This window comes from Ochotona princeps, chromosome X (genome assembly GCF_030435755.1).
Source record: "Ochotona princeps isolate mOchPri1 chromosome X, mOchPri1.hap1, whole genome shotgun sequence".
In the NCBI taxonomy this organism is placed as follows: domain Eukaryota; kingdom Metazoa; phylum Chordata; class Mammalia; order Lagomorpha; family Ochotonidae; genus Ochotona; species Ochotona princeps.
Genome location: NC_080865.1, coordinates 21297426 through 21315796, shown reverse-complemented (window position 1 = coordinate 21315796; position 18371 = coordinate 21297426). Strand labels below are relative to the sequence as shown.

Genomic DNA, 18371 nt, shown 5'->3' with positions numbered 1-18371 from the left:
ACAGAATGCTTTTACAGTGAATCACTGAGTAAAATGACCAACATAAATTGGAATTAGCCCAAACCATCTCACACAGAACAGAGTAATAGGTCTTGGAGTCCTCACTGCCTCGACAAACCAGTCATGGTTCTAATTACTACAATCAAGTTAAGGGGTGCGAAAGAACCTGAAGCTATCAGTGTGGTTAGTTCATAGTTGGATTTGCTCACAATTCACACCTTGAAATAGTTGGATGGTTGAATGATTCTCATCTAAAGATCTCCCTAACACTAAAAAAAGCATATCCTCATTTTGATTTAGAGAACAATTTTAATATAAAATCTCATTATCTTCTTGCCTGCTTACCCTATTCCCAACAACTGTTATTTCTTCTTAGTAACTGTCCTTTTCTCGTGTCTAACACCTATTACAGAGCTTTAAAAAAAAGACAGCATTTGGATGAATGTGGTAAAATGGCAGTCTGATTTTTCTGTTCAGTTTCTTAGAGGGCACTTTTGGTTCTACCTGTGGCAGCTTTATGTGACTTTCAGATAATATGAAATGACAGGAAAGTAGTGTCTCAACAAAGCTGCATAAGATTCTTTTCTCTAGTATCTACAGTTTTTTTCAGAAAAAAAATCACATGAAGGAGTTAAGTGTAAATTTCTCACTTCTCTCCAATTCCTTAAATATAAAATCAACTCATTTTATCTGCAGTAGTGTTCTTTGTCCTATCTGTGAAACGTTACAAGACCCCCCGGTGGAAGCCTGAAACCACAGGCAGTATTATACACTATCATTTAATGCCTTTCGCATTAACTACCTTCTACTGTAAATTATGAAGCTTGTTGGTGCACTGTTACAGGAGTGACAGCAGAAACAGTATGGATTTATTTTTCTTCCAAATTTTACTAATAGAAGATTTAATATTGCTGTAGATCTGTCCTTAGTAAGAACATCCCCCCCACTCGTCACTAAAAGCAAACACACTTCTCTGTGGTATATGTAAACTTCCAGCATCATTACTCTTGTGCTTTGGACTCTAATTAAAATGTTGTAAAGAGTACTTGAACACAATCACTATGGTATCTCAGAGGTAAACTGGATGGCAGAAGGGACTACTAAGTTACTAAGGGGTAGATAGTGTGTACAGCATGGATGCACTGGGTAGAGCAATGACTCATTTCCCTTCAGGACAGAGAGGAATGGCTTAAGATTGCTCTATGGTACTCAGAATGGTGTACAATTTAAAACTTCTGAAAGATTTCTGGATTTTCACATATTTTCAGACCATGGTTGACTGTGAGTAAATCAAACCCCTGAAAACAAAATTGTAGACAAGGGAGACCTACTGTATATACTATTGACTTGAGCCTTTCCCATGAGTTTACTTGTTATTTTTATATTGCTATTTAGAGGATGTAAAAACAATCCTATTGCTATAAAAACTTACTTATTATAAAGGAAGATTGAAAGATGAATGATTGACAGAAACACACAGAGTAAGAGATAGTGAGATAGAGATAGAGAGAGAGAGAGAGAGAGAATGAATGAGCAAATGAATTCTATTTGCTTGCTCGCCCTTTAACAGTGTAGGGTTAGGTCAAAGCCTACAACCTGGAGCTCCATCTGGGTTCCTACATGAGTAGTAGGAATCCAAACATCGGAGCCATCACTTGCTGCCTTACAGGCATATTAGCAGGAATTGAACAAAACTTAAAATGAGTTAAATCTGTCAATTTAAAGTTTATTTTGCTTCTGTACTGAAGGGAGAATATACCAGATAAATCAAAGCAGTTCTATTTCTGAGATAACAAATACAAAATATACCCTTCCTTTTATTCTAACATATATCTTCTGGAAGCCAGCACAGCACCTTTTGGCTTTGCGGCATTGATTGCCCTGTGCTTTTTATGTTTCCTATAGAGAGGATACACTCCAGTGCTGGAACCTATACCATTTTTATCTCAAATCTCTACTGGCGCAAATGCTGATCCCTTTTACCACAAAGTGTTTAATACATAATGAATGAAAACTGAGGAATATGCCAAAAGTCCATAAGAGACCTGTATTTACCTTAACACAATTGTAATTACTAAATGACCTTAGACCCATTAATCAAATTATTTGGAACCGTTTTATTTGTTGAATAAGCAAAACTATTTATAATACTCACTACAATAGAATAAAACTGAGAAAAGTCCTGTTCTGTTTATAGCTCAAACATTCAGTGTTGTTTTCACGCATATTGTTCCACGTCTCCCAAGGGCCTTGGAAGACAAGTTCCTTTGACATCAGGCTGGATTTGCTCAAAAAATTATAACCAGACTGATTATGAAGCCACTCAAGAGCATTTATGTAAATATACAGTTAAAAATAACAAATTTTAAGAGCTTTGATCTTAACAAGAATTAAATGCACCCATTTTTTTCAATTAAAATATACACGCTACATACTGAAACTGCTCATGCAATCTTTGGATAATGAAATCTTTTAGGTAACCATGTAATCAGCACCTCACAGGGAATCTAGAACAACACTGTTATCATCCTGTCCAGACTGGCCAATTTGTGTCAACCTCAAATTGAATAGGTCTTCATATAGGACAAAACATCCTTGCTAGTGAAATTCTTTATTTAACACAAGTGGTAAGATACCATGAAAACCTGGCCAAAATAAATTGAAAAAAATATGATCAGTGGTACAGGCCACCAGTAGCACAAAAAGTAGGTGTCATATAGTCACCTAAATCCCATTTGTTGACTGACTGAAATACTTGTCTATATATCCACAAACCTTTCACCAAATTTCCTTTCTCTCTCCCCTCCCTTCTTTTCCTTTCCTTCCATACTTTGTTTCTTCCTTTTTTTCACTTTCCTCCTCTCTTGTCCCATTTCATTTCCCCAAAGGTAAGACTGAATAATTCTATTCAGTGAAACCAACAGACAGACAAAAAAAATGTATAGGCACAGCTTCCCCTTCACTTGAAAGATTATGTCAGAAAGAAAAACTGCTGATCATTGTCAAAACAAATTGGTTTTAGAAAGCAGTTTTGTTTAAACATGTGATGACGTAGAAGCATTTCAGATTTCCACAACACTAAATACAAATTACAAATTACACAGATATTAATTCACAATTCTAGGAAATAAATTTGGCATCTCAACTATGTTTGACTTGTAAATGTTTAATTTGCATATTTCACATCTCTTTCTCTAAAACATTATAGTCTGATTTATACTGTCTGGAATTAAGAAACAGAATTGCTCAGATTTTAAAAATGACTAATAATATTTTAAAACTAATTTTTAATTTTTGACTTCCGTTTGTTTGGCTTAAAATTATTCACTTAGTAAAAAATATTTTCATTTTGTAGTCATAGCCGTCCCTCATTATCTAAAGAAAGAATTTAATTAAGCTTATGTCAAAAAAGAACAAGAATTTTCTAGCAGATATGTGACTTGTAAATCAAAGCCTACAGCTTTTAAAAAGCTAGCTTTTTCCAATGCCATGTCCTTTCGACTGTCGTAAGGTAATTTCAGCTATTGCGTGTATAAGGTTTGATGTGTTTCTCAAACCCAAAACTACTTTTTTGAGTCCTAAAATGTTTTGTTAAATCATCTTAGTTAATTTCCCATGCTTCATAGTTGTAACTGCAATCCTCAAATTCCCTTCTCTGTTAACAGTGCGATTTCCTCACTGAATTTTATTCACATATTCATGAGGCAATCTACATTTTCTTGAGAACTGATTATTGCATGTATAATGGTCAGTACATTTGCAGTACTGGTGTATAAATGGCTTTTTTCTCAGGCCTCCATGTTGCAAAACTTACATAGATAAACTTGCGGCTTATGCCATGATGATCCCCTTACATAGATTGCATTCTTCATTTAATCTGTCCTTATTTTTTGATATATTCTTGCCTAAATTAATAGTACATTTACTATCTATTGGCTACTCAGCATTTTTTCCTTCTATTGTCAACAAATTGTAGTTCCTCTGGGGAGAAATTTACCTCTCCCTAATTCTGTGGGATTTCGGAAGGAAGAGGCTTTTAGGGGTTTTTAGGCCTATTGGAGAGCATCAAGTATAGCAATAGGCTGTAGAAGTTTTCTACTTCCCTGTATTAAAGATGGGCATATGGCCACAAAAAGGGCAACGGGATTCTCTTTCAGGATCAAAATGTTAAAGAAATTTACATGAATTGTAGAAGAAGCATCTCACAAACAGAACAGTTTCTTCTAACTAGATATCCAGGCATGTTCTTGTATTTCCAAAGCCTTGGTCCATTACCTTTGTGCTGATTCCTGTAAATCTACTTTTTTGCTTGACTTAATTATCAGAAAATGATTTGTGTTTCTTGTATACAGAGAACCCTAACTGAAGAACTGTGAAAATACATTTGATAATTTTACCTTCTTACTTTAAACTCTTCAGTACTGACCAACTCCTACAGGCTATGATCAAAATTCCTGAAATTTCCATTGTTTAGTCCCATCCCTCTTTTTAAGCTCCTCACGTTCCTCCCGATTATAGACTTTGAACTCTGGCCATATGAAATCACAATTTTTGAAACAGTTTTCTATCTTGATGAAGGTGACAACCAGTTCCCTCTGAATGGATTGCAATTCTCATTTTAGCTAAATGATTGATTTTTTAAATGTACTTATTTGACTGGAAGAGACAGAAAGAAAGCTTCCATTTGCTTGTCTACTCCCCAAATGCCTGCAACATCCCAGGGCTAGGTTGGGATCAAAGTGGGAAGATGGGAACGCAATCCACGTCTTCCACATGGGCAGCAAGGACCCAATCGCTTGATCCATCACTGTTCTCTCTCATTGTTCATATTAGCAGGTAGCTGGAATCAGAAGTGTCAGTTGGGCACTGAACCCAGAGACTCCACTATGGAATGCATGCAGCTCACCATAGGCCTCACCAAAGGCCTGTCCCCATCTGATTAATTCTAATTCAGTCTTTAATGCTTGGCTTAAGCATTATCTTCTTCATCAAGTTCTAACATTTGTGCTCTTTGTTAGTATAATTTTTCTGAATTAAATCCCCAGAGCATCACACAAATTTCAACAGGAAAGTAGAACATCACCATGTTGAAGGGTAGGGACTGTGGAACCTACTGGTTGGCTTCAAATTCTTTTGCTGTCTTTTCCCATCTTGAAAGGTTATTTTAACTCACCAGGCCTTAGTATCTATCTCATGGTACTGTTGTGAGCATTTAACTGACACATGGGGAGTACTTATATTAGTGAGTGGCACACCACAAGTGCTAAAAATGTGTCAGCTATTTTTCTAAAATGTATCTCTGCAGCGTTCCGTTTATGGCTTTCTTCTCATCACATTTTTTAAACCTGTGCATTTCTGTATTACCCAATTCTAGTTTCCAAGCTCTAGAAGTAGTTCAATAAGTTTGTAACCTAATGAAGTAAATGTTGACAGTTTCTACTTTATTAAGTCGTTTTAGAGTATCATCTTATTTCTTATATATCAAACATTAAAGGTCGGGTTGTTTTATTTGAAAATTATATAATGGAAATATTTATTTCCTGATATTATAATTATATCCTCTCTAAAGTTACTGGTTACATTGTTACCCTGAATGTATATTTAATGGTTATTTATGGCCATTTTACTATTTCTTTTTTTTTTAAGATTTATTCTATTTTTATTACAAAGTCAGATATACAGAGAGGAGGAGAGACAGAGAGGAAGTGGAGCTGCCGGGATTAGAACTGGGGCCCATATGGGATCCCCTGGGCACGTTCAAGGCGAGGACCTTAGCCACTAGGCCACACCGCCGGGCCCCATTTTACTATTTTGAAGCTGAAGTTATAAATGTCAAGAATTGAATATTATCTATGTAAATTAATTTTTTCTAACCATGATGAAAAGTATTCGTTTCTTCAGTATTTTTATAAATATATACTATATATTAATATATATTTGAAGTTATACATGCATATGTGGAAAAATGCACAATACTTGCCAAAAGATAAAAATCTGAGAATAAACAAATTAGTTTCTATTAAGACAGGCAGAAGCAAGGCAGCACTGTTACTATTCCTCAAGAGAATTTTACATATATAATTTATAAAGCATACATACTATCTAAAATTATATTATACATAGTAAATGCATGTTTATATGTACTCATAAATCCTGATATTCCATGGCCCCAGACATGGCTCTTGAACTTCTCTAAATTTGAGATGTGTATTTAAGCAGTATTTCTGTAGGAGAGAAATTAGCAGTTTCTTCTGAAATGAAATTTCTTCAAATAACTGAAGACTACTGAGCATGTCAATGGTTTCCCTAAAGGTTACATTCAGAAACCCACCATCAGGGAGTGTGGTCTTTTCTTCTGCTCTAACATCAAGTGACCTCTATAAAGGGCCATAGAGTCAATGGCATTATTTTGCCATATTATTTTGTACGTAAGTCAAAATGCATGCTTATTTTCATATAACATTATATGATATATATATATATATATATATATATATATATATATATATATATATATATATATACAGTTTACCAAAAGGTAAATCAATAGCACATACTGCAGGCACGATGCGTAGTAATGCTTAGAATTCTCACAGACTTGTCTTTGAATCCCTATTCTGCTACTTACTAGGGAATGTAACATCCACAAGCTTCAGTTGCTTTAGCATATGGCTCTAAAACATTGGTTATAATGCAACAGTAAAACAAATGTTCATATATACATCATAATTTCATATCTTTATATACACAAATATACAGGTCCCCTCATAGTGAATGTGATGCATCCTGTCTGCCTTAAACCCACAACAGAAAACCAAGTTCCAGAGAATGACTTAAACACAACCATGTCATTTGCAGTTATCAGAGAAAGCCCACAGTTATTTTAAATGCAAGTTGTTTGAAATCAAATAATTGTTATTCTTAGTGGATTACTGAAGTTCATGTAAAAAGTACATTTCTGAGGCTGCAGTTGTACTGTAGCAGGTTAAGCTGCCACTGAAGATACTTGCATTCTATGTAGGTACATGTTCACAGTCCAAATGCTCTACATCTGACCCAGCTCCATGTTTATGTGCCTGGGAAGGCTGTGGAAGACAGGCGAAGTACTTGGGCTCTTGGTGCCATGTGGGACAACCAGTTGTAGTTCCTGGCTCCTGGCTTTAGCCTGGCCAAGCCCAGGCCACTGCAGCCATTTAGGAGTGGACCAGAGAATGAAAGATCTGTCTCACTAAATGGGTCTTTAAAACTAATAAATAATTTTTTAAAATTCTCCTCATTTTGCATGCTTTGCTCTTTTAAAAGTTACTTTTGTAATATCTAAGTCTTTGCTACAATTTACTATTTCTTTGGGAAGGCTTGAAAACTTTTACCAGTGAAATAACTATAGTGTTTAGCTTTCATAATTTTTCCTTTTCCATTGAAAAAGATAAGACAGTGTATCCCACATAGGTGAACTACTTTATATATTCTTCCATTTGTAGATGATGATATGCTTTTACCAGAAAGATACAAATGAGGCTGAAAAGTACAATACTTCTATTAATATGTGATCTTGGTATGGTATTGCATAATTGTCGATACTGAGATCTAAGGTAATTCTAAATATCTTAGTTTTTATTACATTTCTCTTTTTATTTGCAGTGAACTTTCAATGTATCGTTGTCACTGGAGAAAAATTACCACAGACAATTCAGAGGAGTGGATAATAGCCAGTGCCAAGTATTACACTTGATTTTGCAACATGATATGGTTGCATTTTGCTGAAGCAAACAGCTTAAATGTAAACAGTGCCACTGAGCTATTTGGTAAAGAAATCTTAAGGCACTACTTCTTTAGTGAATTTAACTATGCTTGTGTGTATTTTTTCTTTTATTCTTCCTGTTTAATTTATGGCTACTTTTGACAACTGATTTCATTCATGTTCTTGATCATACTTGAACTGAGTAGGGGGAGTAGTGCATTTTGCTGACAGATAAAAGCTGCCTAAAATCTGGTTGAAAATTACCTGGGACGCTGAACTGACCTGTAGAAAATTTACACTCTAAAGAAAAATCTCTGCAAGCTTTGATCCTTTTTACTGTACCTTTTGCTTCATGATCATTTCATTGATGTCTTCAAGATCACCCACCATCACTCGTTGTGACTTTAAAACTCGATCAAGCAGAGAAAGCCAGTCGGTAAGTTCTGTCCAAGCCCGGTTGAAATCGGCCAGAGCAGGTACCTCCAACAGCAAGGAAGATGGCATTTCCGGTTTGGAGAGGGCGATTTCCTGGGTAACCACAGGTTGTGTTACCAGAGTAACAGTCTGACCAGCAGCTTAATTTTTTTTTTTTTTGCAAAAAGTGAAAATGGGAGAAAAAAAAGGAAAATTAGAAACATACACTAGAAAGCTAATCTCATTAACAAAACAAGTATAATCACAGTACAGCAGTCTGCGCCAAAGTACTATTTCTGACATTATTCTTGCTTCTAACAACATGGTTACTTTTATATACTAATACAGGATAGGAAATTCAAGAGAAAACTATCAATGTACATTAATCCTACAAAATGATTTTGCTTATTCTTATGCCTGGATATATAATCCTTTTAAGTACCAATTACATAGAATTTGCAATTAGTAAAGAAAATAAACATAGTCAGATCTTTCTGGGTGAATGAGTATTACCTCATTTGTTTTATTCAAGGGGGGAATGGCAAAACTAAAGATTGAATAGGATCTTATTTCTGAATCATAATTTTATTGAATGTGAACTAAATTACTTTGGAGCTGAACTCTAGGGAATTCAAAGTCAATAAAATTTTCTTGTTTTAGCTCCATATTTCATATTGGAACCAGCTTATATCTTCTATTTTCCTTTCTCCTTTTTTGTTTGCTTGTTTTTCAGTTCTTTCAGATGAAAAGTTAAATGGTTAGCACTGAAGAAAGCCAAAGATATATTTTTTTAAAAGAGACAATGAGACAATGAGAGCTAGTACAGTTTTTTTTTTTAATTTGGACATGAAACACCGTTTCAAGGCCATTAAGGAATCTTAATAAAGATAGTATTGAATACTATAACATAGGACAGGACATGGTTAAGATCTGAATTGCTGGAGTGGAGATGTGTGGGAAAGAATTCTGCTTTTGCTGTAGACGTGTAGCCATCTAAGTTATTTAATCTCTCTACCTCTATAGTCTTTTTCTCCTCATTAAAGGAAGAATAAAAGAGTACATACTGTAAGAGGCAATGTGTTGATTCAATGACTACAAGCAACAACAACACTGTCAGCATCACCTACGGGATCATCATAACATTAGTATCACTAGCACTGTATCTCACACCTGTAGCTAATAAATATAATAGGACATAATCATTTTTATAAATGCCAAGTTAACAAGAAAAAGTGATGAACAAATATGGTGATAAATTAGAGGGAGGGCTGGTGATGGAAAGCATTTGGGGAAAACTCCCAGGTCTGCCTGCATGGCTATTGATTGCAGGCCGATGATGTAGCTGGTGTGAGCTGAGAGGGACTAATCAACACAGAGATGTTTTATCAGAGGTGTGATTAGAGTGGAAAGAATGCCTAATCTACTTATAGACAACAGCCTCAGGAACATAATAGAATCGGGACATGGATGGCAAACAGAGATCAGACTATAATTCAGAAGTGAAGTTTTCAGAGGAGAGCTGTAAAAGATCTCTCAGTGAGGCACCTCAGAGCCCTGGGGCATTGTCAGGGTGGGTTTTCATTCCGAGCTGGTTATATTAATTCTCATGCCTGTGTTACTATTTCTATTTTTTAAAAAAGTATTGGACCCAGCACAGTAGCCTAGCGGCTGAAGTGTTCGCCTTTCATATGCTGAGATCCCATATGGGAGCTGGTTTGTGTCCCAGCGGTCCTGCTTCCCATCCAACTCCCTGCTTGTGGCTTGGGAAAGCAGTGCAGGATGGCCCAAGCCTTGGGACCCTGCAGCCATATTGAAGACCCGAAAGAGGCTCCTGGCTTTGGATTGGCTCAGCTCCAGTCATTGTAGTCACTTGGTGAGTGAATCGGCAGATGGTTGATCTTCCTCTCCGTCTCACCTCCTCTCTGTGTATCTGACTTTGCAATAAAAATGAAAAAGCATTTACCTGACAAGCATATTAAAAGAGGGTAATGAGGGCAAAAGGTAGAGAGAGATGTTCCAGCTGCTGATTCACTTCCTAAATGGCCACCATAGGCACAGCTGAGCCAGGATGAATACAAGAGCCTGGAATTCCGTCCTGCTCTCTCATGTAGGTATAGCATGCCAACTATTTGTACCATTCTCTGCTGTTTTCCCAGGTATGTTAGCAGAGGCTGGATTGGAAGCTGACCAGCAGGGATGCAAACTGTGTTCTGAAATGGATGCTGATATGGGAAGTGGCAGCTTCAGCTTAACCTGCTGCTCCACAATGATAGATCCCCATTTTGTTTTATGGTTGTCTTCACCATAGAGAAGATGATGAGATGGGTGGAGGAATGCTTATCACCTCCCAAACTTCTCAGGGACACTAAGAAGTTCTCACAGAAGGAAGAGTTAATCTTGAGCAAGGCCAAAAGAAAGCGAAAGTACTGAAGTATTAGGTGGAAAATAAACTAATGTCAAGACGTGTTGAGTGAGAGACAATAAAGCAGAAGCAATGAAGAAGTTTGAGATCAAATGTTTAGCCTATCAGTTAAGACACCAGTGAAAAATTCTACATCCTGTAACTGACCACAGTTTCATGCTAACGCAGATTCTGGAAACTAGTGCTGATGAATCAAGTAGTTGACTTCTTGTCAGTTGAGTGGGAGACTTTGAGCCTTTGGCCCTAGCCTAGCTTCTGCTATTAGAGGTATTTAGAGAGTGAAGAAAGGGGTGGAAGAGCAGCATCACTCTGCCTATTGGAGAAGTAAAATCTTTAAAGGTAAGTGTTAATTATTTATTGGAAAGATAGAGTGAGAGGGCGAGAGAGAGGGAAAAAGATATTCCATTTGCTGGTTCATGTCCCAAATGACTGCATGGACCAGGACTAGCCCAGGCCAAAGCCAGGAGCCAGGAAATCTAACTGGCTCTCCCATATGGGTGACAGGGGACTATGTAACTGGTCTATCTCACACTGTTTTTTTTCTGGGGGGGGGGGGTGCATTAGTGAGGAGCTACATAGGAAGCACAGCTGGACATCTGATATAGGATGCCAGTGTCTTAGGCAAAAGCGTAGACTTAATAAAATCTTTAAAAATGACCTTCATTTCTTAAAGATCTCACTAATCTGAGGCTCTTTTTGGAAATAATTGAACCACAAGCATGAGGATGTAGCATGAGAAGTAAGAAGAACTAGACATCTTAGGAGGAATTCTAGCAAGCTGAATCCCTGGTGAGGATGCACACAAAAGGATAAGAGTTAAATTAAAATATCACTGTAGGAGCTAACTGCAGAACAACCAGTCTGACTGGGAAACACACAAACATTCTTCAAGTGGGTACTGAGGCAACCTTGGACAGTCTGGGAGGATTTCAAACTGATTTTCCTAAAATGTCTTAAAACTGACTCATTCAAAATTTGACCCTTAAGAAAGAAGAGGAATTTTTCCCCTCTAAAATTACATCTGACCGACAAAGAAGTACTTACTGAGGTAAAAATGATAATGTCATCTTAAATTTCAATTTAATGAAGGATGAAGTGTTGAGAATTATCGGATTTTAACAAGCAGAGTACTATTTCTTACAAAGCATATATAAAATATTTGAAAAGACAAGCCAGGGCTGAGGACTCAAGGGAGAGAGATTCAAGATGAGTAAAAAGCACTAAAAAGGCATTGAAAGACAGTATTACAAAGTCCTCCAGTAGGGAAAAAATAGATTGGATATTTAAAAAAAAGAAAAAGCTATAGCAGGTGCAGAGGATAGATGTGAAATGGAGCAATGCAACCGCCTGAATACCACACCACTCATTTTGCCCCTCTTGCTGTCCAGTCTTCACCAGCTGAGGACATTTCTACACTGGCTGGAAAGGGAGGGGACTCCATGTGGGTCTTGCTCTGTCCCTTGCATCTCACATGAAGTCCTGCAGTAAAGTAGGTGCTTAGTTTATATTCTCTGACTAAACGAATGAAACAGATGGTACAAGTCTCTGCCCAGTCATGTTTTTAGCAGCCTCCAGAGGTCTTATACCCACTGTGAATCTTGAAAGTTATTAATATCTTGATTGGCTGATTTTATGAAGTCTAGACACAGAACATACATAAGCTGTCTTGGGTTAGCTTATTTTGACTACTTTTCAGGAGACAGTTACAGGAAGCACCACTGCTTGAGGCTTAAGAGGGAAAATAAAATCGGTCAATTCACACTCTCAAGGGAATAAAAGCAGGAAAGAATCCTGCATCTGCAGACAAGAGGCTTCCTAGGGCTGGGCTGTTTCATTTGAATCCCTGCTCTGCCACTTCTCCATTGTGAAACTTTAGGTAGGTTAGCTAATCTCTCTCAATCTCCATTTATGCCTCTGTAAAATGCTCATTGTAATTGCATCTCCTTCCTGGATAGTTTATCTACCATTTCTTAGCTACACAACCTGTGCTGAGACTTCAGGTGTCATCACATAAAGGATTACACCATGCTTGCTACATTGAATGTTTCTGAGCCTAAGAGTCTCCATCTATGGAACAGAGAAAATCGTTTCAACCTCATAGAACAGTTCAAAGGATTTTATTACACAAAATCTAAGTCATTTCCTAGTTTTGTTCTGATGGTAGCTACACTCTATGGGTTTTACTTTTCTCTTTTCTCTACTGATCCCACAATATTAAGAGGTTTCTTATTTACTACCTTAGCAGGGCATTCTAGGTTCTGCTCTCTGAAACAGACTTCATACATCCAGCCTCATCTCCCTTGACTTTTCCAGCTATCCCACTCCTGGGAACATACCCAAAGCAAATGAAATTTGTATAAATTATCTATATCTATATCTATATCTATATCTGTATCTATCTATCTATCTATCTATCTATCTTTCAGCACAATCCGTAATATCGAAGACATGGAAACATCTCAGCTGCTTATGAAAAGAGGAATGGATAAAGAAAGTGGTGAAATTGTTCTGTGGAATACTACTCAGTTATTAAAAACAATGACACTATCATTTGCAAATGGTCCTAACTAGAGGTCATTATACTCAGTGAAATAAGTAAATTCAAAAAGGCAAATATTTTATGTTCCCTCTGATATAAGGCAAGCTTCAGGTGAAATATAAAATAGATATGTAGGTAAACACGTATAAATATACATATGTACATATATTTAAACATGCATACATGTAGGTAAACATATATACATATATATGTTCTCATGAATCAGCTGTATAATGAAGACTAGCATATCAACAAGTAAAGATGTGTTGCAGTATGCATCTCTACTTCAGAACAAAAGGACTCCCAATGAAACTATACAAAAATGTATCTCAATAATAGGATGCTCGACTTTCTATCATTGTCTATACCTACAATGTCAGGATACATTTAGATACCAGAATGATGGACTTGTGATCATTGCTAAAAGGCTATACTATTGCAATAATATGGGGGGGGGAAATGGGAGGAGGGGAATGGGGGCAATGGAAGGGGTAATTCCTGAGTCTATGGAACTGTATCACGAGAAATAAAGATTAAAGAGAGAGTGCTAAACTCTAAAGTAAAAAAATTGTGGGTTTCAAGGCATATATTTTTACTTTCAAAAAAACCAGAAAAATATATTTGTCTATTTGAAAGGCCAACATAGAGACAGAGGCAGGCAGAGATCCTCCATCCACTGGTTCACTTGCCAAATGACTGCAATACCCAGGGCTGGGCAAGGCTGAAGGCAGAGCTTCGTCTCGGTCTCCCAAATGGTGGCTGAGGCCCAAGTCCTTTGGCCATCTTCTGCTGCTTGCCAGAAGCATTAAGGAGCTGGTTTGCAATAGAGTATAAAGGACTGGAACTGATGTTTGTATGGGATGCTGACATTGCAGGTGATGGATTATCCCAGTGTGCCACACAATGAGTGTTCCTCAACAAATGTACTTCATAACGTAAGAAGCTACTCACCACCCATTTCATGCATTTGCATGGGGCCCGTCTGTTTGAATAATACTATTTAAAATCTCATGTTCCTAAAACTGTGATTTGCAAATATACATACTTTTTTATTTCCTAAATAAAATGTTTCAGAGGCAAAGCTTTGAGATCTTGGGAACATTTACCTTATTTTTTTATGTCACGTCATATTGACTTGTGCTATATTTATCAAATCATTTGAATGCAATCTATTTTAAAATATAAACTTGTGAAAGCTTGTATTTATCTTAATTGGTTTGAGAGACACATAGGCAGAGAGCTGGTAGGGACATAGATTAGTCATTTATTGGCTCACTCCTCAAATACTCAGCTGGGTGAGAGACAGGGCTGATGCCAGACACTGGAAAAACTCATTCTAGCTATCCCACATGAGTGGCATGAGACAGAGTACTTGAACCATCTCCTGAGGCTTTCCATGGTACACATTAGCAGGAAGGTGACCAGGAGCATAGCCAGGACAGAACTGAAGGAATTCAGATATGGAAACGGGGTCAGCCCATGCAGCAATGCTTTTCACTGTGCCCAAAGCCTATTCTTGAACCCATACTCTAGATCAGGTAAGGAGTTAGGTCATATAAACGATTACACACAACACTGTGCCCAAAACCTATTCTTGAACCCATACTCTAGATCAAGTAAGGAGTTAGGGCATATAAACGATTACACACAACTTTCCTCATCATGTTCTTCAATGAGTCTCCTGTTTTCCTTCTTAAATAACTGGTCTAAATTCTTTGATGATTATCACTTTTAATTCCCTCATTGTCTAATCAACTAGCCTGAATGTCCAACCCTTGTCTCAGGCCCCCATGGTTACAAGGAGCTGGCCCTGGGAATGCATTTTAATAGCAAACCTATAGAAACAGCACCAAGACCTGTGATAACTACATATACTTGCACATAGGTAACTCAGGAAAGGATGGTGAATGGATAAAATGTATGGCTGATCAAAATACTACAAACACCATTCAGTTGCTATTAATAACACGTACCCATTTTTGAAAAGTGTAGATGTTGGTATTACCCAGAAACTCTTAACAGGTTTGCTGATACTTGTTACGTGTCCACTGTAACACTTTGACCTTTTTTTTTCACTTTTAAATTATTTGACAGAGTTCCATAACCTGCTACTGAATGATTAATGTGTCACTGAAGAAATGAAAATCAAGAACCTTTTTGAAGAAAATGATACTACTATATGACCTATGAGTCACTAAAGGATTTAATATTAGAAAAAATTTTTTTTGAAGAAATGAAAATAGAAACATTAAAATCCACAAGGTACAAGTTTCTGGTGATCTTTGTTGATGATACTCATCTCCTATAGGCAACGGATCGATGGGTTTTGTGTTTTGATCCAGTTCACTAATATATGACGTTTGATTGATGAGCTTAAGCCATCTACATTTGGGTTAATATGGATATGGTAATTTTTTGGTTATGTCATTTTAGCAATGGGTTGTTAATTAATTTAGTCTTCTGCTGTGATTTTACTGTGATTTTTCTCCACACTTGCCTTTGGTTTTGGTAGGTGCCTTTCCTCTTCTCTGTCAAGAGAACATCTCTAGGTGTCATTGGTAGGGCAGGTCTGGAAGAGGTATATTCCTTGAACTTTTTTTTTTAACCATGGAAGAATTTTGCTTCATTTTCAAAGACAAAAGCTTTGCTGCATACATTTGTGTCAAGCAGTTTGACATAAACATGCATGTGCCTGTGTATACACACACACACGGGTAAGCAGATATGTCAGGAGAGGTAGAACTAAAAGGAAGGAAGGAGGTGAGTGAGGTAGAATGAAATCATGAGTAATAGATAGGGAGAGGGAAAAATACCTGGATAATCCCACTATTAATGAATTCAGAACATTCATGCATTCATTAGATAATTAAAATGGCTCTACCCAAAATTATAATTTTTCTCTCATAGTTAAATGAAAAAGAAAGTCAGGCTCAAATAGCTGAAATGAATTGAGTTTGGCACACCAGAACAGTATCATAAATAACAGTAGGTGTAATATACTATTGCAAACCACAGCTTTTCTGTGAGTATTTCATTAATTAAAAGGTGTTGGATTTAGGATGGGACACATATTTCTTCAAAAATGTTTGAAGAACATTTCTCTGAGGAAACGTTAATGGGTTTAAGGGGTACATGATTAGTCAGACTAACAGCTCTACTTAGAGCTTTAAAGGAGCTACTAAATCTTAGAAACAGACACACACTCAATGTGTTTAGTTTATTTCCTTTGAAATACTCACACATAATTTTTCTGTAATTCACAGGTCTCTTCTGGTTGATAAGCAAGCAAGAGGCCATATTCTATCTTTAACTTTCTTGCATACTTGTGGGTAACTTCTGTTGCTTTATTTTTATGTTTAAAAAAAGTCAATGTAGTAAATGATGAACTATTGGACTCACATTAACACATATATGAAGGAATACTTAAAAGATGCTATTATATATTCCCTTCATCCTCTCTATTTCATGTCTACAGAAGATATCAATCTGTGGTCACATGCATTACTGCTTCATACCATGGTAAATAGAGGGAGGTCATTAGCTTCACTGACCATCACAGAAAATGAGTTAACTCATCCACATCAGCAAAATGAGGGATATTTTATTTTTAAATATTTTAAAGATGACCTGTGAGTCTGTGTAATATGTGGGTTCAAGAGCAATGGTATCAAGATTAGAAACTATGTTAGGTTCCAAGTAAGCACACTCCATTGTGCACAGGCAAGGCAGATTCCCCACCTCCTGTAAAGCTTTGTAATCTGTGGGTGCAAGATGGAATATTAAAAACCAATGTAAGGAAAACCTAACCATTCATTTTATCTGTACTCTTTTCCATTACTCTAAAGAGTAGATGAAATGTGCGACTCAACTAGCATCAATTTTTCACATGTCAACAAACTAAGGACTCAGGCTATCCAGGGAAAAGCCTAGAGAAGAGGAAATCAGATTCATTGTAACCAATGGTATTTTGAATTCTAGGGGAAAAAAAATAGATGTAGGGTGTATAGGCTTTTAAAGTTCAGTTTATATTATTTTCTTATTTTTAAATTGATTCTTTCCTTCCTCTAACAATGTATTACAAATAAGTACTGCTACACAAAAGAAAGATTTGTTCACACTGTTACCTTCACCATCATCATTTTCTCAGAAATCACTATGTGCCAGGCAAAACTGCTTATAAACTGTGCTTTGTCTGCCACCTAACATTTCCAAGGTAGATATCATTCCCATTTTTCCAAGAGCAAAGTAATTTGCTCTGACTCTTGCAAAAGTAATAATGCAAAGGAGTATGCGTAATTATCACCTCTATTTCTAAGCATCTTTTGATCACTACGTGCTTTTCCTATGTCACCCTCAACATGAAAGAATTATCAACTAATTTGTTCTTATGCTAAAATGTATAGCTTACAATATATGGTATCTATAAAATATATCAATGAGGTATTATAATGTAGGAAAGAAGATTGCTTGAGCTAGCTATAAATACATGGATGCTCTCAAATGCTTCTAAGCTCCCTCCCACAACTTCAATATTTTTTCCCTTGGAGAATATCTTCAAGTGAAATGCCTGCCTTCACTAATTTGAGGAGAAAAATAATCCTTGAGTGTCCTTTTTCAGTTTTCATCTTCTGTGTGCCCTTTAATAATTCACATCATATGAATTCATCCTCCATTTATTCATGGAAAAGCAAGGTTTCTCAATCTCAGCACTGCACATGTTTAGACTCATCAAATTCATTGTTGTGCAAAACTGTCCTGTGTGTTGTGATATTAGGGTTGTTTATCAGCACCCTGATCAGAGCACTCTCCCAATTGTGACTACCAAACATGTCACCAATATTACAAAATGTCCCCTAATGGGAGAAAAAAAAAATGCTTCTGGTTGAGAAATAGTCAATTGAAAAGAGTTTCAATTGCCTCTTCCCCACTACTGCTTTCCTTGTGTTTGTCTCTCTTTTGTGTGGGGGTATAGTCTATATACCTACTTAGCATGCTTGAAATTTCTCATTCCTTAGAATTATGGACTAAGAGAAATTGTTACTTTGCTCCACATGATAATGGGTAGGCACTAAATAAACACCAAATACCTAAACCTATCACTGCCCCAAATACTAAATAGTATATAGCAAATGTCTTGGTGAGCAAAATGACAGTATTTTTGGTGGAGAATAAATGTCCATAGATATCTTTCCCTTGTGATATCTATACTCATATAGTGAGACACCAAAATATGAAGTGTATTTCTCCATCTCTTG

General features: G+C 36.6%; 1 protein-coding gene across 5 annotated transcripts in view; it reads right to left on the bottom strand.

Annotated features, from left to right (window-relative positions):
- DMD (dystrophin) overlaps positions 1 to 18371 on the bottom strand; it is a 1951117-nt gene that overhangs the window by 617543 nt on the left and 1315203 nt on the right. For all 5 annotated transcript variants that reach the window (XM_058659083.1, XM_058659078.1, XM_058659079.1 and 2 more), the window contains one exon: positions 8084 to 8316. In XM_058659083.1, the coding sequence (XP_058515066.1) occupies positions 8084 to 8316 (233 nt within the window). The remainder of the gene's footprint in view (positions 1 to 8083; positions 8317 to 18371) is intronic.